General features: G+C 30.4%; 1 protein-coding gene across 1 annotated transcript; it reads left to right on the top strand.

Annotated features, from left to right (window-relative positions):
• Nucleotides 1–1,731: 1,731 nt before the first annotated feature.
• On the top strand, nucleotides 1,732–25,513 carry LOC111706379 (dopamine receptor 2). Its single transcript, XM_023479240.1, has 22 exons — nucleotides 1,732–1,839; nucleotides 3,329–3,386; nucleotides 5,178–5,239; nucleotides 6,875–6,945; nucleotides 8,030–8,096; nucleotides 10,776–10,811; nucleotides 11,353–11,409; nucleotides 12,079–12,184; nucleotides 13,035–13,123; nucleotides 14,501–14,622; nucleotides 16,504–16,553; nucleotides 17,135–17,256; nucleotides 18,856–18,923; nucleotides 19,176–19,245; nucleotides 20,198–20,283; nucleotides 20,721–20,818; nucleotides 21,088–21,172; nucleotides 21,431–21,662; nucleotides 21,982–22,037; nucleotides 22,473–22,549; nucleotides 24,023–24,114; nucleotides 25,218–25,513. The coding sequence occupies exons 2-22, from the start codon at nucleotides 3,364–3,366 to the stop codon at nucleotides 25,478–25,480; spliced, it is 1,932 nt and encodes a 643-aa protein (XP_023335008.1). The 5' UTR covers nucleotides 1,732–1,839; nucleotides 3,329–3,363; the 3' UTR covers nucleotides 25,481–25,513.
• Nucleotides 25,514–25,786: the final 273 nt, after the last annotated feature.

Genomic DNA, 25,786 nt, shown 5'->3' with positions numbered 1-25,786 from the left:
CACTCCTTTCTCCAGCATCGATCTTACCCTAGCTGCCCTTGAAACCGCCCTTTAAACAGGAACAACTTGATATCTCCAAGATAAGAAAGGGGAATACCGTTGCCAACCTAACCTGTTATATTACTAAGGATGCAAACATACTAGGGGTTCAATATCCTCATGGACTGAGTCTATATACAAGTTGAAGAAACCCATAGTTGGGTTCACACTAATTATGGATAGAATATTTCTATCCATCCATTAACTATACCTGAGCTGAGCTTAGAAAGATTAAATTAAATCTTCAGGTATCTAGTTAAATAAATTTAGATATTTAATTTAGTAAAAAGACCAAACTTATGCACACTACTACACATTCATTACTTTAAAGAAAGTTAATATTCAAAAATTTAAATTTAACCCATATTCCTATTCTAAATTAATTCGTTGGAGCCAAACTAATTTCTTAATTGCAAGCTAGGGGCAATAAAATAATAAACGTGTCCGAGAGGGGGGAGGCGTCTTTCTCGGATGGGGCGGGTAAAGCCTCATTTTTCAAGAGGTAGGAGCTAATCATAAAGAATTTGACAAATGTGCAACAAATTTGTAAAAATTTAAATATTCTTTTTTCATAGTTTTTTGTAAATAACTTGCCAAAAACTTTGAAAAAAAAACAGTATAAATATTTATNTGGGGGCAGATTCTATTACCTCCACCAGTTAGTGCTCAAGAAAGTGACCCCTCCATACAAAGATGGCAATACCCGATTTTAAATGCACCCTAAAAAGCGTTGTCTGATAGAAAGTTTCAATTAAATTTCCCTATTTATAATTTAAAATCTATTAAATTTCTACTGAAGGAAAACATTGAGGAATTATCAGAATTAAACACCTATAAACCTAGAAAAACGACAATATCTTCCACATTATTGATCGATACAGGTTTCGAAAGGTGATTTGGGCATTGCATATATAGAGGGTTACTTAAACTTACGCTTACTATCCCTTGAAGATTTTTGTAAAAATTGTGTACAATTAATTAATAAAAAATGGTTGATCATCTAATTTAACACTTAAATGATTCAAATTAAACTTAAACTCGAATTAGTCTTTCCAAGAAGAAATCTTAAACTAAAACTTAAGAAATCTAAAACTTTAATGAGAGAAGTTAAACTAATGTTTCAATATTAAAAAGCTAATTACGTAACTTAAGTACAAAATTGAAACCATTATACCGCTTGAATTGCGGAAATGCTTCAGTTTCAGTAGAAGTAAATATTTCCATCTACTGTTTAGCGCCGATCAAAAGATTTATCTCTAATGGGATGACAAGTATAGATAGAAAGATAGAGATGTTACCGCCATGCAATTACAATTGGTTCAGAATAGACAACAAACATATGACTGAACCCTGATTGGATCAGGCATTAATGGACTCGGAATACAAGTGTGGAAAAGGAATAGTCCAATTAAATATATAACCTATCAATTGTTCAGTGCCAATTTCACTTATTAAGTTGAGTTTAAAGCTTAAGGTAAAAAGTTTAAAAACAACATCAAAAATCAAAAATATTAAAATCCATATGTTTGTTTAATATCGTCTTCGCACTGAACAGTTTTTGGTTCCCACTGTATTCTTGCACGATGATCTAAATGTATTGGCTTAATTTGTACACGAACTTGGCTCTGTTTAGTTACGCGTGATTGGCAAGCGAATACAAAATAAACTTAGAAAGCTTAACATTCCTAGACGTTTATAATTAAGAAGAATTTACGTATATATTGTCAGTTTTCAGATTAGTGTATTTTTAGTCATGAATAGTGTCTGTAGTTAAAACAATGATTGTGTAACAAAAATAAGGTAATTAAAGTTAAATACATATTAGATACACATATTGCTTTTATTTTATTCTAAAAAACAACTTTTAATATTGTTTTTTACGTCAAAAGTAGGATATTTTTTGTTAAAAAACACAATAATTCTACATTTAAAAATGATAGTTCAGAAATGTCTGAATAATTTTCTCCTAGCACGCTTTCTCTTTATGTCTTCAACTATTCAATTTACTTATTTTCTTACAAATCTTATATTGTATTTTTATATCTTATAAAACTGCAGCGTACATACAAATATTTCTTTTATTTTATTTAAAAAAAGGTTCAACCTTTTATTTGGCTTTTTTAACGTCGGAAGTACAGGGTGTCCCAAAAAAGATGGGAATTTAGTGACGAATTCGATATCGTCTTTTTAAATAATTCTTTGATTTAGTATAGTGATACCTATTGAGAAAGCTGTAATCTGTAAGAGTTTCGTCTGCTATGTTTACAATTTGTTTGTTTATGTTTTGACTGCATACGGTTGTACTTAGTAAAACAAGGAAATTGAAGTATACATTATAGTATTGCTGTACTGCTGAAAATTGCAGTATAGTATCAGAGTAAACTTGTCCGTCTTCACTATTCATCTTGCGGAGACATTATAGACACATCTTTACAGTCGTTTACCGTTTTCATAAAATAAACTCTAGCAGACATAATAATATTATTTCTTTTGAAATTAGGTATTACAATCCTAATTTATAACAAAAACGATATCGAATTCGTCACTGAATTCCAATGTTTTTTGGGACACCCTGTAGGATATTTGTTGCTAAAAAACACAATGATGTTGCATATAAAATTGAGATTTCAGATTCGTCTGAATAATTTCCTTTTTACATTTTTTCTTAATTTCTACAATTATACAGATTAATTTTTTTCATACAAATCTTATTTTAAATTATGCTGGCTGAAGTGCCCGGCGTTGCCTGTAGAATTTTTTAAATTATTTTTTTGAAAAAAATAGATATTTTTTAGCCTATGTCACCCCCAGGGTACTCAAGGATTCCCTCAAAAAATGTCAGTCCATTCGGCCCAGCCGTTAGGCCAGCTATAGCGGACATATAAGGATAAGCAATAGATTATTATATTGTTTTTTTTATGATTGCAGCTCACATACAACTCACAAACAAATATTTCTTTTTTACTTTTATTCCAAAAAACAACAAGACACATTAACTATATATATATATATAAACTAAAGGTCCTGGTTAAAAGTATACCAATTTTCACCCACTCAATGTAGACTTTTGTTGGGCAATGTATTTTAAGTATTTAAGTATATACAGTTTCTTACAACATTTTTAACGTATTTTAATGAGCTATTGAACTATAGTTCAGATTTCAGAAAAATCTAAAATTTTCTCCTGCACAAAGGATTAAATATTATTATTAAATTCCAATCCTTAACAAAAGGAGGACTAAAAAGATGCGATATTTTAAAGAATTAATATTTTTTTCTTTCAATTTAGAATCGAGATTCCAGAAGAAAATAAGAAGTGCAGTAATGTTCCTCAATTCATCTTTTAGGAACATATTAAACCATACTCAACATTCATAATATACATTCTAAACTCTATACAGCGCAAAAATAATCTCTCAGAGCCAAAAATTTAAGAGAACGAGAGGGTCAAGCACCTTATAGTATTTTATCAGCTTATCAATTTGCTTATCAAGCGGCCATATTTTCATTGTAGTTGTAAAACTCAAAATTTTGTGGATTTTCTGATAACATTAATAAATTTTCAGGCAAAATTTTTCATTTTTGAGTGTCCCTGGGTTGGAGCTGTCGCAAAATTTGGGCCCGATCGGTTCAGCCGTTTAGACGTTCATTGAATAGAGACAGAGACAAGCCAAATTTATATATAGATTTCATTAAAATAAACGACCGGGGTTTCTATCCACGATCTTAATTATTGTGTTATACATTAATATAGATTAAAGAGCCCTTTATACTATCTAATTGATAGAGTATCCGAGCCCTAAAATCAGTTTATGCATTGTTGACATATTGTACTCATGTACTGATCATGTACTCATGTACTAATCTGTATTCAAGTTGCAGTTGTAACGAAACATCAATGCGACCAAAATTGATATAGCAAAATTGATATAGCAATGTTTTCCCATTTTCTGTAAATATTCAAACCAGTTTTTTGTAAATAAACACAGATATAAGTTCTGTTAGATGCAAAAACTTTGAAAACAGCCTTATCCAGCAATTTTCTCGGGCCTCCAAGAGAAGTTGAAGTGTTGAAGTGTTGAAGTGTTGAAGTGTTGAAGTGTTGAAGTGTTGAAGTGTTGAAGTGTTGAAGTGTTGAAGTGTTGAAGTTGAAAAATGCACTCGATATTAGTGACTTAAAAATTTGATTCAACCCTAGTCCTGGGTGCTTGCGAGGCAATTTATGTTGCGGCCCTAACTGTTAAAATCAAGCGCCACATTTTCTGGAATTTGACAAAATGATACTCTTGGTCAATTTTTTAGACGTTCTACCATAGGTAGATAGAAAGATATAGTTGTACCTATGGTAACATGAATAAGAAATTGGCCATCTATCTTTATATTTTAGACGTTCTACCATAGGTAGATAGAAAGATATGGTTGTACCTATGGTAACATGAATAAGAAATTGTCCATCTACCTTTATATTTTAGACGTTCTATCATAGGTAGATAGAAAGATATAGTTGTACCTAACATGAATAAGAAATTGTCCATTTATCTTTATATTTTAGACGTTCTACCATAGGTAGATAGAAAGATATGGTAACATGAATAAGAAATTGTCCATCTACATTTATATTTTAATCCAAATATATTAGATTGTCACATTCAAGTATCAGCTTGTTAATAATGTTAATAAACGAACTATGTCAAATATTTTTTTTTTTTTTTTCACTAAATAATCATTATTTTCTTCCCTTTACAAAGCTTTCATGACACATGACACAAAATTGACAAGTCTAGAAATAAATGTTTTACTTATTTTTTTTTGTATTTATGGTGGATTTGCTGTTATTATTATTATTTTTAATTATATTAATTTTTTTGAGAAAAAAATACCTTAATCACGAAGTTATCTTTTTCCCTGAATTGCTTAGATCAGATAACATTTTGTAATTTTTTATTCCATTCATATTTAAACTTAAACTATTTTATCTACAAAAGACCGAATTTCATTAATTTCAGAAATCGCGCTGGCGCTGGTTCAAATTCTGAATCACCGAAAAATGAAAGGTCTGCACCATCAGGTTGTAAAGATATTGGAATTATATCTTATCTGTTAATTTTCTGGATGGTTTAACAATGGTTGTATAAAAGTGATGATGAAAATGACACCAGATTAGGATGGGAAACTCCACGCATGGATCATTTAGGCCTTGGTAAGGTTTTAAAATCTAAAACTCACATCCTTAAAAAAAATCCAAAAATGATTAATATTGGAATAAACATCCTTAGTGATAGTGATACTTCACATTTATTTACTCGAAAATCACTTTAAATTACGTATTTTAAAGTTAAACAGAAAAAAATGTTTATTTTTAAGAAAATATCTAAAATATTCTGCTTATTTATCCAACCTTATTCATTTGATATATAATTCGCCAAGCTATCCAACTTTTTGAATCGACTGTCGACTTTATGTACCGCTTGACAACATTTATGTACTCCTTGACAACTTTTATGTACCGCTTGACAACATTTATGTACTCCTTGACAACTTTTATGTACCGCTTGACAATTTTTATTACTGCTTGACAACTTTTATGTACTGCTTGAAAACTTTTATTCACCGCTTGACAACTTTTATGTACTACTTGACAACTTTTATGTACTGCTTCACAACTTTTATTACCGCTTGACAATTTTTATTACCGCTTAACAACTTTTACTATAGCTTGACAACTTTAATGCACCTCTTGACAACTTTTATGTACTACTTGACAACTCTTATGGAACGCTTGACAACTTTTATGTACTACTTGACAACTTTTATTACTGCTTGACAATTTTTATTACCGCTTAACAACTTCTACTATAGCTTTAAACTTGAATGCACCTCTTGACAACTGTTTTTACCACTTGAAAACTTTTATGTATCGCTTGATAACTTTTATGTAACGCTTGACAATTTTTATGTACTGTAGGTGGCAATTTGCCAATTGTGCAATTTCCAAAAAGTTAGGTTAGGCGCCGTAGGCTGTAATGGGTGCCGAACGCTCCGACTAGAATGGGTTAGGGGGCCGAGCGTTTCAGCTAGAACAGGCTAGGGTCCGAGCGCTATGGCTAGGACAGACCTGGGATTATATACTGCACATAGATATATAAATACATAAATAGTTGAGAAGTTTTATTGCCAAGTTGTTGACAGCTGCAACAACAATTAATTCAGTTTTTATTGCATTTCACAACATTTCTAATTAAAACAACTACAACCTTAAAGGGACTGTAACCGTAATTTGAAAGATGCAAAGATGGCAATGCCCGATTCACAAAAGTAACCTTAACAGCTTGTCACTTTTGTAGAGAAACTTAAACACTTAAAAAAAAAATTCTCAAAATTATAAACATTAATATCCAAATTAATACTTGACGAAGGATACTGTTGTAAATCAGGCATTGCCATTTTTGTATGGAGTGTCACTTCAAATTACGGGTACAGTCCCTTTAAAGTTTAATCCTTTATGTGCACAACAACATGGAAGATATTTTCTTTCCGCTTTCTAGAATAGAACTCTGGCAATTTCCTTCATCGACTCTGCTGCATAAATTCACAAATTCAATTTTCAAGAGAAAACTATCGTTGTGAATTGTGAATTCCCCTCTTTTAATGGAGTGTTACAGACACAGTCCCTTATAGATTCAGCAAATTGAGGCGCATCTTTGGTTAATTAAACATGTTTTAATGAAATTAAAAACTGTATTTTGATCGTATAATTCAATAATTTCATTTTGGATGCAATATATTTATAGATCGTTTCTTTTGGAATAACAATAAATACAAAAATATATTTTAGCTCTGGTTCTTTACGGTATATCTACATTCACTGTGTGCGGAAATCTTCTCATTATAATAACAGTATTTAGGGTAAGTAAAATTAAATTTTCAAGGCTTCAGGGCTCCTCGCGGCTCTTCACATTGAAACATATAATTGATTACATCTGAAAACAAGCAGTTTCGCCAAATTTTCTGTTTAAAATCCACACATTTCCAAGCAAAAATATTAAATTTCGACTTGTCATTCGGGTCGGGTTTTCTCGGTTCTGCCGTTTTGAGTTTTATAATTTATTGTAAACATCATGTAAGATAGTTTACAGTTTCAGATAAATCTCTTTTTTTTAAATATAATATCAATAAACTTTTGAAATTTCAAACTTTATAGATATTGATTTAAATCGTCTAATATAAAAAAAATTAGACAATTACAGTTTGTGATTAGTTACTTGATAAAAATGTAAGTCATCTCGTACAACACGAGATTACCTTTTCTGTTTTGTTTGGATCTAATAAAAGTGAAAACTATTGAATAAACCAAAATTATTGTTACCACATAAATTGAAAATTTTGAAAATCCACCAAAGAAAACTGAAGAATCTGCGAAATCTTAAATTCCATTTCTTTAATCAAGTTCTTATGGAAAAACGTTAGTAGACAAAGGAAATAATGCAAAGTACAAAATAGGACGCCAAGCATCCTAAATTACTAATCTTATATGTTTACCAAATATATTCATTAGATAGTGATCAATTATTCTTATCTTGTTTAAATAATTAATTATTCTGACAATCAATTTGCTCATTAGCAGAATACTGAATTATAATTATCAAGGGAAGAAAGGAGGTAATGATGAATGATATTGGCAAAAAAATCAATGTGTGGAATAATTTTAGTTTTTTTATTTAATTTTATAAACTATGTCAATTAAAAAATTTTGTTTTAGCATAAACCTTTTAAATAAATATGGAAAATTGATATTTTATCACTTTTTTTATAAGACGATTTTTATTGATAAACTTTTTATCACTTTGTATTCCTATTTTACTAGTAATGAGAAATGTACTAAAAAAAGGCGAATGTAACTTGTTATGGTGAAATTATAATAATAATATTGATAATAATAATAATAATAATAATAATAATAATTAATAATAACATACATATATTTATCTAGGATTCTAGTTTACACTCTGCAACAAATTATCTAATTTCATCTTTAGCAGTAGCTGATCTTCTTGTAGGTTAGTTATGTTATGTTATATTAGTTATTATACCTAAAGTAGCAAACCATAAAACTGAAAACCGACACACCAGAAAAGTGGTTCAACTACGTCTTTGCAGTTCAACTACTTCTTAAGATATAGTTGATTGGGTTCTGATTTTAACATTATATCTGTGAATTTCAAAATTTTATTTACTGAAGGGTTATATTTATTTACTGAAGGGTTATATTTATTTACTGAAGGGTTATANCTTCTTGTAGGTTAGTTTCATTAGTTAGTTATTATACCTAAAGTGGAAAACCATAAAACTGACAACAGACACACCAGAAAAGTGGTTCAACTACGTCTTTGCAGTTCAACTACTTCTTAAGATATAGTTGATTGGGTTCTGATTTTAACATTATATCTGTGAATTTCAAAATTTTATTTACTGAAGGGTTATAGTAAATTATTTACTGAAGGGTTATAGTAAATTATCTCAAATTTAGATTTATAGTAAATAATTTACAAAAGAATAATCGATTTTACAATTTACCTGAATTTAAACTAAGAGATTTTTAAAAATAAATTCATATTCTTCCCTATGGAACTAAGGTTATTTGGGTCTGTCTGGGCCGAGCGCTGCGGCTAGGACAGGCAAGGGGGCCGAGCGCTGCGGCCACGGGTTAGGTCAAGTTAAGACACTTTCTTCCCAGTTCTGTTAAAAATCACACATTCTAAAGACCCAAAAAAACGTTCTCTAGGAATATACCGGTTATTTTAAGAGAATATTGTTCTCATGCATCAATTATTGCTTTGAAAAATACACCTCTTGACTGTCTGTTCAGAAAGTTTCACACTGTATTTCTGATAACCATCAGACTATATGACTCTACTGCCTAATAACTGAACTTGACTGTCCGTTCAGAAAGTTTCACACTGTATTTCTGATAACCATCAGACTATATGACTCTACTTACTGCCTAATAACTGAACTTGTTTATACAAAAATATTAAATAGGATGGTTTAACAATGGTTGTNAGAAAGAATGTTTAACTGATAAGACATTTCATAGCTAGATAGAACATTTAAAAATATAAATTTTATAGGTCGATCATTTCATAGACGTCCTTTCTATAAAAATGCATGCCTTTAAAATGTCCTATCTAAGAAGTGTCTTCCTTGAAATGTCCTGTCTATGAAATGTTCTTTCTATGAAATGTCCTTTCTATAAAATGTATTTTCTATGAAATGGCCTTTCTGTGATATTCCATTCTATGAAATGTCCTTGCTATGAAATGTTCTTTCTATGAAATGTCCTTTCTATGACTTTTCCTTTCTATAAAATCTCTTTCTAGGAAATGTCTTTTCTATCAAATGGCCTTTCTATGAAATATGTCCTTTCTATGAAATGTCCTTTTTATGAAATGGCCTTTCTATATAATGGCATTTCTATAAAATGGCATTTCTATAAAATGTCCTTTCTATGAAATGTCTTTTCTATGAAATGGCCTTTCTGTGAAATTTCCTTTCTATGAAATGTTCTTTCTATGAAATGTCCTTTCTATGACTTTTTCTTTCTTTAAAATGTCCTTTCTTTGAAATGTCCTTTCTATGAAATGTCCTTTCTATGAAATGGCCTTTCTATAAAATGCCCTTTCTAAAAACTGTTCTTTCTATAAAATATTCTTTCTATGAAATGTTCTTTCTATCCAATGTCCTTTCTATGAAATGTCCTTTCTATGAAATGTCTTTTCTATAAAATGGCATCTCTATAAAATGCACCTTTCTATGAAATGCCCTTTCTATGAAATCTTCTTTCTATGAAATGTTCTTTCTATGAAATATTCTTTCTATGAAATGTTGTCTTTTTAAATGCTCTTTCTATAAAATGTCCTTTCTATTAAACGTCCTTTCAATGAAATGATCATTTCTATTAAACTTTCTTTCTTTAAAATGTCCTTTCTATAAAATTTGTTTTCTATAAAATGTCCTTTCCATAAAATTTCCTTTCTTTAAAATGTCCTTTCTATGAAATGTCCCTTTTATGAAATGTTCTTTCTATGAAATGTCCTTTCCATAAAATTTCATTCTTATAAAATGTCCTTTCTATGAAATGTCCTCCCTACACCAGTGTGTATCAAGTGTATTAAGCCAACTTTTGATTCAAGTGTGTTAAATTTATATTGTGCATGCAGTAAAAATTCAAACAACGTTTTAGTCTAATTCCGTTCTATGAATAATATCTAAATAGAGATGCTTCATATTCAGGAAATAAATTCATTAATAGTTTCAAACTTTGAATTTTATTTTCACTTTTTTTAGTAGTTTCATTTTGAATTTATGATTTGATCTTATTTGAGATTTTGTCTGTGAGAACTCAATTGTTTGTTTTGATAAAAAAAAAATTTTCATAAGAATTTTCCCTACTAATTCAGCCAAAAAATTCAAAAAAAGAGCAACGTTGATATTGAAACCTGAGTGGAAAAGAATACCATAAAATGTATCACAATTTGTAGAGTTTTAAGTATTTGATGTGATTCCGTAGTTTAGCTATATAAAGCGTGCATACACTTCTCGAAAGCAAAAATGGCAAAGACTTTTTTTTAGTTTTTTTTTTAAAATATGAAAATTGATGATTTTAAATGTTTCAAAGAAGGTATACTTCATTTTTGTCGCTTAGATATTTAAAGATATTTTTTTTTATCAATTTTTAGGTCTTGTTGTAATGCCCTTTGGTGCCACGTCTGAAGGTAACTTTGATTTATCCAACTATTTTATTTTATCAATATAATTTGATGGGGTGGAGCCTGGAAGGAGTGGGGGACAAATAAGTATGCATTAAACTCTTTTTTCTTCAATTTTTAAAAAAGAAGTTAAAAATTAAAAAATTAAAAAAATTTTTTTTAATATTTTTAAGCAAGGTATTCATTTTAAAAATATTTAATTAGGTTTTATTTTTTATTTTTATAATTCATAATAAAATTGCATAATTTAATAATTTAATAGTTTAAACTTTCCAGGTCTCGCAAAATATCCTAACTTTTAACAAATGTATGAAAATTAATTTTTAATTTTCTAAATGAGTTGGCCATAATGATATCTGAAATTAGCTAAAAGCAAATAAAATACTAACTCTTCCGACCCCCATCAGATTCAGAAATCCGAATTTTGGATAAAATACATTTACAGATGATTATCAAAACTTAATTTATAATTTATGAATAAAGAGAGTTTTAAGTAAAATTGTTATGGGATGGATGTTATAGTTAAAATATTAAACTGTTATTTTAGGGCTGAATAAAGCCTGGATGTTTGGGCCTCTAGGCTGTGAAATCTGGCAAAGTTTAGGAAAAATAAAATAAATTAATTTGATCCTTTTATAATACACAGTGCGAAAACCAGAAAATTGCGGAATAGGAGGACGACCTTTAAATACAAGTTATTATTTTATCAAATCCAATGAACATGAGATTGTAAAGATATTTGTACAGTGTTCACAGACCATTTAAATAAAAAAGGAATTTTTAACCTAACCCGTAAAGTTCAGATTTTAAGGCCAATTCTCATTAAAAAAAATATTAGGCCTCAAACTTTAATGGTTAGGATGCAATGAAATATGCTTATTATTACTAATGACATTGGTGGGAGTTCTAGTCACGTGATACGGACATATTTATTATATTATTAATTGTATCGATCCGTTTGTATGATCCGTTTAAACCTACTATTTTTATGCAACATTTTATATATATAGATTTTCGTATCAATTTGACACAGTTTTATATCAATTTCTTGAGACAGGAACATTAGAAAGAACTCTCATGGGTCTCGTTTGATTTGGAACAACATTAAATACATTAAATATTGCTTTGATGTTGTCCCTCTAAGCTCGAATTTGCTTAGCGTGCAGTGTCAGCAACTTCTGTTAAAAATTGCATCCAAGTTTCTCAAACTTTAAACAAACAGTTTAGATATTCAGAAAACTGAAGGAAACTTTTTATTTATTTGTTTGCGCAGATGTTCTTGCATCAACAGCCTCTATTCTAAACCTCTGTGTTATATCCCTGGATAGATACTGGGCTATAACAGATCCTTTGAAGTATCCAGTCAAAATGAGTGACAGGTGATTTATTATAAAGACTGTAGGAGTAATTTTTAAAATACTCTCCACTATGAGTGGGTTGTCTGATTTCCAAATATGATATTTAAGTCTGGAAAATTCATCAAGTACACTTTCTCAATAAAAGTTTAGAAATATAATACAATGTATTCATATATAATACAAGGGTGTACACTGGGGGGAGGGGGGGAAGCTAGGGGGACACTTTTAAAATCTGAAACTGAATTGTGAAGAGCATAAAAAATTAGTTTGCTTTTTTCTGCTAATTTTGTTTAAATTAGAGATAAAGTAGTAATTGCAAGGTAATTGGACTGTATGTGTACCTTTAAAGTATCCAAGAAGCCAAATGTTATACATTTACAGTTCAAATTTTGCATTTTGCACATATTTGGCCCCTCACAAGATTTATTTCTGTGTACACCCTTGATATAATATTATTTCAAAATTTCCATATCTATTATGTATGAAGAACAAGGATGAGTCATCCTTAGTGTAGAACTAAGGTGGGGTTAAGTACAGATTTGGCTGTGACATTTCATAACTGAGAGAGAGAAGTTTTATGACAACAATAACTTAGAGGTTCATCTTGGGCAAGGTTGGAAGTCCAGACTTGAGAAACGTGGTCTATCAGATTCTTCACAATAAGCCAGTTTTTGATCAGTTTTCAAATACCACACTATCATATGCAATTTAAAAGTAGTGTTGTATGAGTATCCCTGTTACTTAACAAGTAAAACTACACCTTTGACCAATAGAAAGGCTTCCTGGTGTTAATGCTATCTATCTATCTTTTTTTCTGTCTTCTGTTTGGTCTAGAATACGCTGTATAATGTCATTTTCCCTAATATTGTAGGAGAGCTGGAATTTTGATCTCCCTTGTGTGGATCTGTTCTTGTATCATCTCCTTCCCAGCCATAGTTTGGTGGAGATCAACTTCAAGTGGTATGCTAGATTTAGAAACAATTAAAGGGATTGTTCAAGTATTTTGGGCAATTTACGAGGTACCAACTTTGATTGCTTTGTTAAAAATAAAAATAAATCAAAATGAAACAATTTTTTTAAAAGAAAAAACGAACAGGAGGTAGCTTTTAAAATTTTAAATGAAACCATAAAGTTGAGTTTGTGCAATCTAACAACTGCTGCACACAATTTATGAAAAATTTAGCAAAAACAAAAGTTTTTTATTCAAAACTTATTTTTTCTGTTTCTTTAGTTTTAAAACCCAAATTGAAACAAATTTTTTTAATTTTTAAAAAATCATGCCCATCCTTAACTTTACATTTATGTTTATTTCTGTATGAGGTTTTAATAATTTTCCAAATAATACCTGTTTTCGTTTTTTTTTGGTGTTCTTACATTGATTTGATAATCTTCTTGGGAAAACATATTCTCAATATTTGAAAGACAACTAATACACTCATATTTCTGTCCATTTTTATATGCACTATATTACATATTTTCACTTACATGGAAAATTACAGAAAAATTAAAAATTAAACTGTTAATATTATTTTTCGCCTGTCATTTCTATTCTCAGTGAAGCTGAGCCAAGGTTGTATTATAAGGTTGCTTACTCTCTATGCGCTCCAATGAATGGAAAATGTTGCAGTCCCCTTATCATGGATAGATGAAAATTTATATGACGTTACTCTAGCCTCTATAACCAGTGCCATTCTTTTAGGTTTTATCTGTTTATCTCAGGGGAAAACATTTTCCTTACATTGGAGGGAATAGAGATAAAGCAACCTTATGGTGGTACCTCTAGAAAAAAATCTTAACAGTCCCTTAACTTTAAATCGTGATGACATTTTAAACAACAGTTTTTAGAATCTTGACATGTATAAAAAATCATTGATAGCAATATAACGGCAATTTTTACTACAGAGGTAGGTGTTTATATCAATACAATGAAGACAAATTTTCTAATTAAGTTTCGATTATTAACAAATTTTTTTTTCAAATTGCAAGTTAATAAGTAGTCAAAAAGAAGGTTTTTTAATTGGCAGCTTTTTGTGACTTTTATGATTTAAACGTGTATCCATCCTGTTTAACAGCTTGATTTTAATTTAAATTCAAAAGCCAAAGTCGTCTTCATTGTATTTATATAATCACCTACCACTGTGGTATAAAAGAAACATATTGGAAACAATGAACAAAATACATGTTTTCTAATTAATATTGGTTTATGATTTTTTCATAATTGTTGTTGAGAGGCTTTTAGGAGTTTAACTGTCAGACATGCAATCAAAATACGCGAGTCACTTAAAAATATGTCTACTGCAGTTCCTTTAAATCTAACCAATTATTTGATAATTGCAGGACCCCCTCCACCCTGGACTTGCCAGTTTACCGAGAACATTGGATATCTTATATTCTCTAGTTCTGTATCCTTTTACCTTCCCCTTGGAGTCATGGTCTTTACATATATAAAGATATATCAGGTACAGTCCCTTTAAACTTCTCAAAAAAAGGTTTATTTTATGTGAAGCTATTGGTACGACTTTACAACCTTTGATACTCATCTACTTTTGAGCTTGCACAAAATAATGAGCAAAAAAGAGAAGGAAGTCTTTTTCATTTTTTAAAAGTTCATATAATGGGATAGCTAATAAAAAAAAGGAGTTGTACTCTGATAAAAATATTTTTCATAATGAAGCATTTAAGATGTGAAATTTTCATGCAAAATGTGCAAAGATGTTTTCTACCTGTCGGAGAGCCTTTGTAACATCTTTCATGAGGGTTAAGAACACTAGACAAAAGACTTTAGATGTGCTTTCTAATCCAAAAATTTGGGTATTGTGAATATTAAAAAAGATTAACAATCACTGTAAATGGACAGTAAGTATAATTTCAAGTGACCCTCCATGCAAAGAGGGTAATGCCCGATTGATTACAATACCTTTGAACCCTTTGACTGTTCATCAAGTAAGGAGATCTTTCTGTTCAAACATATCAAACCCCGCTTAATTTCCTCTAAATCACAACTGTCTGAACTCAATCAGCTAATCTGTTCCTTGTCCAACTTGAGAGTAGATCAATTGTTTTATGTTATCAGCCTTTCAAAAATTCTGAAGTAAATTTATATTTTCTCCTAATTTTTAAAAATTAACCGTTGATATTCTAAAAAATACAACAGCTTGCAAACTTAGAGTGAAGCAATTAAAAGCATTTTATTATATTAACATTGATTTATCCAACATTGTTGATCAGTCAAAGGTCAAATGGGTACTGTTGAAGAGGGAACACCCTAGTTTCACCCGTCCATTAGGATTTTTATCCAATAAAACACAAGCGCGATTTTTTGACCAATAGCGATAGTGTGCTATCTATCTATCTTTAAAAAAATCCACCAATAGGAGAAAAATAAAGAAATTTAGCGGCGATATCAAATGGACTGAATTACTACTAATCATACTAGGGTGGGAATGCTCCTCTTAAAATGGAAGGTTGTTTGAAATTAGGATTATTATAGTCCCTTTAAGCTATGAGGCTGAAAATTGAAACAATTTATTTTGTGAAAAATGTTAGAAGCACTTGGTCACTGAAATTGACGGTTTTGTAAACCTTGTAATTTTATTTAATTATGTTGCTGAAGTTGGGCTATGGACTTAAGAAAATTTTAAAAATCACACAAAATTAAAGAAAAACCTTTCCCATTCCAGGTCTCCTCTTTTTCCCCCTTGTCTTTACACCTTTTGTATTTTCCCTTTCCCCTTTACTCCTTTATCTTTTCCCTTTATTGCATTTCTTTACCCTTCTCCTTTCCAAGTTACTGCAAGTTTAATATCAATTGAAAATTTTATAGATTTTTAAAATAACTAAAATTGTTTCCTTACAACAACTAAGATCTTAAATTCATCGTCAATAAAAAGAATTTGAGAACAAAGGATTGTTAAATTTAAAATAACACTCAAATTTCACTGAAAGAGTGGTATGTCTTGTTTTCAAAGCGAATAAACTTTGTCTGACAAAGTATGTATTTGAATTCCATGTTCTTGTTTTTTCAAACTGATTATTTTTATTTGTGATTTCTCTACAAAATTGACATGTTTCTTGCTTCAGAAGATGAAGAACTTAACAGAGTTATCACTTTAAAGGAAAACCTACGCTATCTTTCACATTTTTCATCAGATTAATGTTTCAAGGGTTCTCTTGTTAATCAGGAATACCACTCTTTAGACTAAGGGTACTTCAAATTATATCTATGCAGTCCCTTTCAGGTTTAAAATCTTTATGCCTCATTTGCTATCTCTTAAATGTTAATTCAAAATCTACAGTTACTTTTAGAAAACCATTTTGATGTAGACTTTGTACTTTACTAGGCTGCCCGGGCCTATAGTATGAGCCTAAGAACTGGAACACGACAACAAAGGAAAATAATTTATTACTGTTTATTTCCTTTTACGCCTTTTTACTTACATTACTTGCAACCACTGTTAGAAATAAAAATTGGTTTGTATCCTTAGCATTTAATGTTTTTAAAGAAAAATGTTTTCTTTAAGTCAAAACGTTTAATTATGCTGCATTTTGAAAATTACTGCAGGAGGGTAGGTTATGTCTCATTTTTTATTTTTCTAAACTAACAAATCATTGCCAATAAAAAAAATGAAGGGGCAAAACTAACAAACTGATAGTTTCAACCTTTTTTAAGCAAATACGAAACAATAGTATCTCTTATGCTATTTTCCCTCAATTAAATTTGAGTTTTTCAATTTCTGTTGTGAAGCAAAAATATTTAATGTATTTTATATTTAAGTTACTCCTGCAATTTTACTTAAAAAAGAACCTCAAGAATCTCATTTAAGTCTACAACCCCCCAAATAATTTTTTTTTCTAATCATAATGAATAAATATGTCAAAACATATTAAAATATTGTCAAGAATAAAATTTAGTTTTCTTTGAACAAAAATTGTGTGAAAAGCTTGAAGCAACAGTAATATATTACTACTTAGCTCCAGTACTGGGGGGCTTAATGATGTAACCCTTAGAGTACATCGTGGAAGAGCCCTAGACCCTCCTTCAACAAGTAGTGATCAACTAGAAGTAACATACTCTTCAAGTAGTTGGTCTTTAGGTAGGGAATGGATCAAACTTTCACTGTTTTGAAAAAAGATAGCATGGTTTTAAAAACAACAAAGAAAAAACAAAAACAACCCTTTATTAAGACCATTAACAACAACCCTTTGTTATAAGGATTGTTAACGACAATGGTGAAAAAATTAGTCATTAATTTGGATTTTTCAGAGATGATATGAAATTTTTCTGAAAAATTGAAATTTTCCAAAAATTCATTTACACATTTGAAAATAACATTTAAATTTTCTTAGTTTGTATAAAATTTTCTAAATAACCATTTTTAACTTTTTTTATTTTTGAATTTATAATCTTTAACAGAAAAATTTATTTTGAAAGAAAATAAAAATTTTGTCGAAACCAGTATTTATTGGAACACTCTGCTTCAATTGTAGTGTAGTAAAGTAAGTCAGAAGTGTAGTATAGTGGATGATGCGTAGGTCAAACATGTAGTACAGCAGATGATACGTAGGTCTGAAGTGTAGTAGAGCAGATGTGTTTGCAGTTTTTTAGTTGTTTAGCCTATCTAAGAATGCCTGACGTGACAAACTGATTGAAGGTTAGAGCTGATTTAACTTCAAACACATATTTCTGATTTATTTTCTGTTGGAGGTTAAATGGAGGGGGTTGGGGGACGTCTTTCAGCCCTATCTCAAATTATGTCACCATTAATTTTTTTCCATGCAGCCAACAGAGTATATACCAGTATCATAGTGTTTCCATTTTCCTTAAGTTTCTGGCAAGAGGTAGGGGGAAGAGAAGCATAGAGAAACCCCTTCTTCTCTGCACTATTATTTTCTTTTTTTCTAAGAAGGCTGTACTGCCATGTTTTATTCCACACAGGGTTCTGCTCAGCCACAAGAAACTAGGAGAGAGTTTATCATAGAAGAGTTCCCTACCATTTTTCCTGTTTTTCTTCTTGTTTTTGTTTGTAGGTTTATGAAAGCTTTACTTTAAGTTTCATGTCCAAATCCAAGTTAGGCCTAGTGATCTTAAAAGTGGAGCCCACAACATTTTCCCACTAAGAAATCAATTTCAAATGCTGTTTTTGAAAAAAAGAGGAGTTGGAAATTTGGAGTAGTTAGGAAGGCAGGGTATCAAGGAACCCTTTTTTTTCTCCTGGATTTATACTCTTTCAAAGTTCTGCAGCATATTAAAGTTTACCCATTGGATTTACACTGCATGTATATAAAAATGAGGAGTTGCCACTATTTTACTTCAAATTACGGCCTCCTCTACAGCAATCTTTTCCTCGCAGCCGGCAGAGTATTGCAGTATCATAGTGCATGGTGGACAAACTATCAAGATTCTACTTTCAATGTTACAATTTTCCTTGTTTCTGGCGAGAAGGTGGGGAATGAGAAGCATAGAAAAACACCTCTCTCTCTGCACTAATATTTTCTTTTTATCCAAGTAGGGTGTTCTGCTATGTCTTATTCCACACAGGATTCCGCTCAGCCATGTGAAACCAGGAGTACTGTATAAGCACCTGACTGTGCTGAAGCTCCGAGGCAACTGAATTTTTTTTTAAAATTACATTTGGTATTACTACAACTATTTTTTAATTGTTTTTATAAATCATGAACTCAAATCTTTTTAGGCCCTTATCATAATCTGGACACGAAAAGGGGAAGTATTGCCAGGCTACCATTAGATTTTAAAGATCAGGAAAATATTCAAAAATGATAAAATTCAACTTTAAGATTTATATTTTTTAAACATTGGTATTAAAAATTTTATTCAACTTATTTTAGTTTATTTTGTTGCTGTTGCAGAAGAAACTCAAATCTTCAACTTAAAGTTTGTAAATAGTTTGTTCATAGAAAATAAGAAAAATTTATCCTTCTAATGCTAAGATTTGAATCCTTTTGATCTCTTTTTTAATTCTCTGATTAACAAATTTTGAAGAAAAACAATTAGAAAAAGAAAAATATGGTTTCTAAGAAAATAGCCAAATTCAACAAAGAAGCAAAAGCTGCTAAAACTCTTGGTAAGTTTAATTCCAAAAATATTAAGAATCAGGCAGTAAAAATGTTTTAAAATATTGAAATAAAAATTTAATTAATATGTGACTGAAAGATGCTAGCTCATTTATTCTGATTTCTTTTTTCCAAAATAAAAATGTTCCAACAAATTTTACACTAACAAGTTTTGCAAAGACTGGGTTTCGATCAGGCATCAGTTGTAAAAATATAAATCTTGCATTACAATTTCACACCATAAAGTTTTTCAAAGGTTTGGGATAATGTTGGACATTTTCATCTTTAATTAGGGTTTCCAACATAACAGATTATTCACTTATTCGAAATAACGTGCAGTTACGGAAAATAATTTTCATTTCTTGTAATTTTGCAGGAGTACATGTAATTTGCGAAACTTCAATTTTACGTAATTTTTACAAAGTAATTGCTCGAAATTTTTTATAATAATTACGCATAAATAGCAAAACTTTGATTTTGCAAAAATTAAAGCGTAATTTTGAGTGATTTTTATAAGGTAATTTAGCAAAATTTTGTAACAATTACGGGTAATCAGCAAAAAATCTATTTCACAAAATTACGCTGTAATTTTGCACGATGTCTACAAAGTAATTTTGCAAAATTTTGAATTAACTATGCCTAATTAGCAAAACTTCAATCTGAAAGTATTTAAATTATCCAATCAGATTGGACATGGTTGTAGCGCACATATCCTTACACATTTTTTCCTGCTGTAATCAATTCTGAGAATTAATATGTGTTTTTGTAATTACAGAATGGTTTTGTATTACTTAATTTCATATGATTACGCTTTAATTATGCAAAACTTGACTTTCTTTCGTATATGTAATTAACACATCATTTTGTGTAATGCGTAAGTGAAAGAAAGTGTTGCATGTCATTACACGTAATTATGCGTAAGGTAATAATGACTGGAAACCCTATAGTTAAATAAAAATTCAGGAACTGTGATGGGTGTCTTCATAATTTCCTGGCTTCCATTTTTTGTGATCAACATTGTGGCAGGATTCTGTCCTTCATGCATCAAGGTAAGAAGAAATCCTAGCTTTATTATTGCAGCTCAGCTACAGCATTGGCTTTAAAACTTTTATCATAGTATGCCATCTTTAATCATGGTACGCCATCTTTAATCATGGTACTCATCTTTAATTATTGTAGCAATGTAATTATTCATGCTCACACAAATATCATTTGATTGGCATACTATCCCAATTTACCTTACATAGTCTGAAATCAAAATTTCAGTCCAGTATTTGAAATTAACCAATATTTAAAGTGTGATAAAAATGATTTAATCATGATAGCCATCTATAATCTTAGACATCTTGTAATTTAAAAGTTTTGCCAACTTTCTCCTGTTATAGCTTAGTTTTTCCTTAAATCTTATAAATTTTTCTTGGTTAAACTATATACTCCACTTGTCTCTACATTGTGTGCACATTTTAAAAATCCCATGTTTGTTGAGGATGTGCAACTGGTTCTGGGTATAGCTACCTGGCTGGGGTGGACTAACAGCGCTATGAACCCTGTCATCTACACCTGCTGTAGTAGAGAGCTTAGAAGGTGGGTTCAGACTATTGAGTTCAAGTAAAAGTAAAACATATTATTATTGCAAAGCTTATACATATCCAAAAGCGTAAGGATGGTTTGTTAAATCAAAAGTATTTTCTCTGAGCCCAAACTGTAATAAATGTCAAATAACGAACAAGTCAGCTGTTTACTGGCAAATGAAGAAAGCCATTGTCTTCCCTGGATGGTCAAATCTCTGATAAAACAGCTGTTAAAATATTTAAAACCAAAACACTTAGTTTAGTTAAGAATGCATATTTCAGAGCTTTCTTTAAAACTTTGGGATGCTGCCATCCCTGCTGGACTCTACCTGGATTCTGGAGATCCCTTGCAATCAGTTCATACAAGGTGACTACAACAAAACTATTTAGAATTTAAAGGGACTGACACCAAATTTTCAATTCAACCAAGCAATACCCTTTAAACTTTTGTCAAAATAAAAAATTGAAACTTTTAATTTTCATTTGGGGATTTATTTTGTAGAAGGGGTTTACAGATTTATGAAGCAGAGACAAGAAAGAAAATTTACAGAAGTACAGACAAGAATTTAGATCTTAAACTTTGTTTTTTTTAAATCCACCGATAATTCAATAACTCCATTTTCAGAGCTCAACCCAAAGCTATAATACAGAACCAGGAAATCTGAAATTTGATCCCCAACTAAGAAGTCCGATGATTTACCTTGGTTCAGTTGTTCCAGAAGTTGTAGTTGTTCCACCTGTTCCAGTTTCCCAGTCAATTAGTAGTTCCTCAGAAGCCTGCCTAATAAAAGATATTCTTACTGAAGATTTGAATGGGAGTCAACAGAAATCTCAGACCTTTTCTGATTTTCAACAAGGAACGTATCCTAAATCATATTTGATAAACTGAATATATTTAAAGTTATTATTAATATTGATAGCTTAAATTTTAGATGAAAAAAGGATACTTAGAAATAATTTACAATATCCAAAGTATACATTAATCAAAAGCAGGAATACCAATAAAAATTTAAATTGATTTTAAAGATAATCATTATCTATTTTTAATTTTATCCTGAAAAAAATATATATTAAAATTTGTTAGAAGAAATAAATCGATTTTGGTCTATTTTGATCTATTCAAATCTACAGAATACATTGAAAGTTTAAAAAGTAATGGATTACTTGGAAAATTAGATTACAATCTGGCTACCTCATCACTGCCATCTTGCGGAAAAACCAAACAACTCAAGGTGGGTAATGGCTCAATTTTAATCATACTTTTTTGACTTGATTTAAATGCTTTTTCATAAAAATACTATTATACTCTTCAATTTGTTTGAAAGTAATTAAATAATAAAATCAATGAAACCATTGAAAATATAAAAAAAAAAATTGATAAAGAATTAAGTCTTTTTCACAAACTAAAATCTTCCAATCCCTTCATCTTTGCAACCGGAGATATTTTAAACTTAGAATATCTTGGTTACCAGAATTCAGAATTTGAAACATCTAAGGTAAACATTGGGTTGCAAAGATTTATGGATTAGAAAATCAGAGTATGTCATAAAGACTCAATTCCTGGGCCATTTACATTTGCATAAAATGATAATATTTAATGGATCAAACAATGCAATCAATAAATTTTTGAGCTCTTTTACAATTTAAACAAATACTAACTTATACAGCTAAAAGATGCCCCTCCGTATGAGGAGTGTGGAGAGGAACCTGGAATAACAGAGGAGTACCAAGTTCTAAATATTCGGTAAGGATGCCAACAAGAAATTATGAATATGTAAATAGGATCTCATAATGGCGCCATCAGGATATATTAATGTGATTTACATTTCCCCTTCATAACTAAGACACATTTTCATTTTTTTCATTTTAAAGTACTTAGATAAAATTAGAATAATAAACAGGCACAAAATTAGGAAAATTGGTTGTACAATTTGTGTATTCAATTTTAAAATGATAATTTAGCTCACACCATGAGAATAAAAATCCATATGGTTCAATTTAATTGAGCAGGAATGCAACTACAGTGTATGTCATGTATATCAATACATTCAAGTCAACTTCCGATAAAATTTTTATTTTTACCAAGCTTTCAAACCGAATGGATAATCATAAACATAGAATTAATTAACAGCTTCTCTTTACTTACTTGTGAACTTGTATTTTGGAGAAAATCTTGTTTGATATCAAAACTTAAATATAAAAGTTGTCCTCATTGTGCCTACCACTGTAAACCTAAATAAACTTTACCCCTAAGTATCCCCCCCCCCTCCAGTAAACATAAGCCAGGGTCTGAATTTACTGATAGAAAAAAGTAGTTGAAATAATGGATATTTGATCTCATTATTTACTTCAACAGAGCATGCACTACCAGTTAAGTTAAAGTATCTTTGCCTTATTCAACTAATTCTTACTTTCTATTAATTATGATTTCTGATGACTAACATCAAGATTAAACTATTAACGGAACATTTGATATTGAACTTATTTCATCTGGTTTAATAGGACTTAAAGGGACTGTAAAGGAAAAATGAAAGGGGGTATAGGCTAAAAGCTAATCACTTTAGCTCTTGATCGCGACCCATGTTTTATCTGATGTTCCTGTCTCCAGAAATTGATATAAAACTGTGTTAAAATTATACGAAAGTTCATATATGTAAAATTTAGAAAATCTAAAACTTAAATCATGTGACCAGAACTATTACCAATAGCAGAGCAGTATACTGGTCATGTGTCTCCGCCTGTGGCTGTATCACGTGACCACCTTACTGCACGACCATTGGTGGAATTTCTGGTCAAGTAATACTGACGTATAAATAATATTATGAATTAAATCTATCAAAAATAGAAATTACAAATATAAAATTAGAATTGGAGTAAACCTAAGTAATAATTAGCTTTCTCTGAGATATCATCGTTTTCAGATTGGTTGCTTATTTGCTGAATTTGATCTATTTAAACCCACTACTTTTATACAAAATTGTATATATATTAATTTTCGTATAAATTTGACAAAGTTGTAAATCAATTTCTCGAGATAGGAACATCAGATATAACTTTCATGGGTCGCGATTGAGAGCTAAAGTGATTAGCTTTCAGCCTATACCCCCTTTAATTTTTCCTTTAAAGTCCCTTTAAGGAAAAAGAAAAACTGAAACATAAAGATGAAAGATTACGAAACTGCAGATGTTAATGTAATATATCATCTGTACTATTCTAGGCGCCTGCATCCCACAGGAGTATTTGTATATAGAGTAGAGTCCCTCCAGCCTGTGATATCCTGTCTACAGAATACACAGTCTTTTACTCAAGGTAGTAGATTCTACATGATATCCTGTCTACAGAATACACAGTCTTTTACTCAAGGTAGTAGATTCTACATGATATCCTGTCTACAGAATACAGTTTGTTACTCAAGGTAGTAGATTCTACATGATATCCTGTCTACAGAATACACAGTCTGTTACTCAAGGTAGTAGATTCTACATGATATCCTGTCTACAGAATACACAGTCTATTACTCAAGGTAGTAGATTCTACATGATATCCTGTCTACAGAATACACAGTTTGTTACTTAAGGTAGTAGATTCTATATGATATCCTGTCTACAGAATACACAGTCTTTTACTCAAGGTAGTAAATTCTACATGATATCCTGTCTACAGAATACACAGTCTGTTACTCAAGGTAGTAGATTTTACATGATATCCTGTCAACAGAATACACAGTCTGTTACTCAAGGTAGTAGATTCTACATGATATCCTGTCTACAGAATACACAGTTGAAAGTGGATTATTTGTACGTAATTGCGAGCCCGGGAATTCCTTGCTATTGGAAACCCAGCATATAGACTTATTCTCACTAGAAGGAGATTTTACATTTAGTGTACAGTCAAGTTTACGGTCTATTGTCTTTATTTATACTTTTCATCTTGTTCTGGCTGCCTAGAGGTTGGTCCATTCTGACCAATCATGCATGATCCGAATCGGAATAAGGAATAACTGGACTAGGGTAATCACTTACAGTGACTTTTTTATACTAAAAAATTTCTCAGCTCAACCTTTTATATAATTATTTTTTTTTAAAAATTATTTAGCATCTTTAAACATCCTAAGCTCCAGGGCAGAATCTAAAGGGAAAATTAATGAAAAGGAATTGAGTTTTTGCCACAAATTAAAATCTTCTGATTCCAATATCTTTGCAATCTTATGGTGCAAACCTTTGATATTACAAACTTAGATTATTTTATCTATAAGTATTAATAGTTTGAAATATCTAAGGTCTACGACATTGGGTTACTAAGATATAGAGATTAGAAAATCAGAGTTGTGGCAAAATCTCAACTCCTTTCAATAAAAAATATGTGGATCAAATTTAGAGCTCTGATTTTGTATCTATTTTGTTTTGTTACAGCTGAAAAAGGACAAAGGGAGGACCATCATTCATCTGATCAAATTGAACCAGAAGAAGGAAATGGCTCAGAACTCATAGAAATGAACAGTTCAAAGACAGAGGCAAGTGATATTGTCAACCCGAATAAATGTGTGATAAACGAAAATGAAAGTGATTTTTTGAAGAATAGTAATCTTTGCAAAGCTTGTAATAATATAGAGAGGAAAGTTGACTCCGAGCATTTTTGTCAAATATATCATTCTTCAAAAGAGATGTTTTTCTAAAAGTTCAAAGACAACTTTAGAATGGTGAATATCGAAATCAATGCTTGATCTCATCTTTTTCTTAATCTCCAGATTAAATAATGCTTGTTCTCCTCTTGTAATTAATCTCCAGATTAATTAACCGATCGGGATTAAGGATATCCCATTCTAAAGTTTTCAGTTCAAGTTGTTATTTGACTCAAAGCTGAAATATTTAGTTCAAAAGAGAAAAACCCGCGATTTTTTTCGTAATTCAAAAGAAAAATCTAAATCTCTTCAAATAAACATATAAATATTGTTATTCATCGTTTCATATTTAACCAAACA

The sequence above is a fragment of the Eurytemora carolleeae genome, unplaced genomic scaffold (assembly GCF_000591075.1).
Source record: "Eurytemora carolleeae unplaced genomic scaffold, Eaff_2.0 scaffold640, whole genome shotgun sequence".
NCBI classification, from domain to species: Eukaryota; Metazoa; Arthropoda; class Copepoda; order Calanoida; family Temoridae; genus Eurytemora; species Eurytemora carolleeae.
Note: the sequence above shows the minus strand (reverse complement) of the source record. Positions and strands in the feature narration are given on the sequence as shown.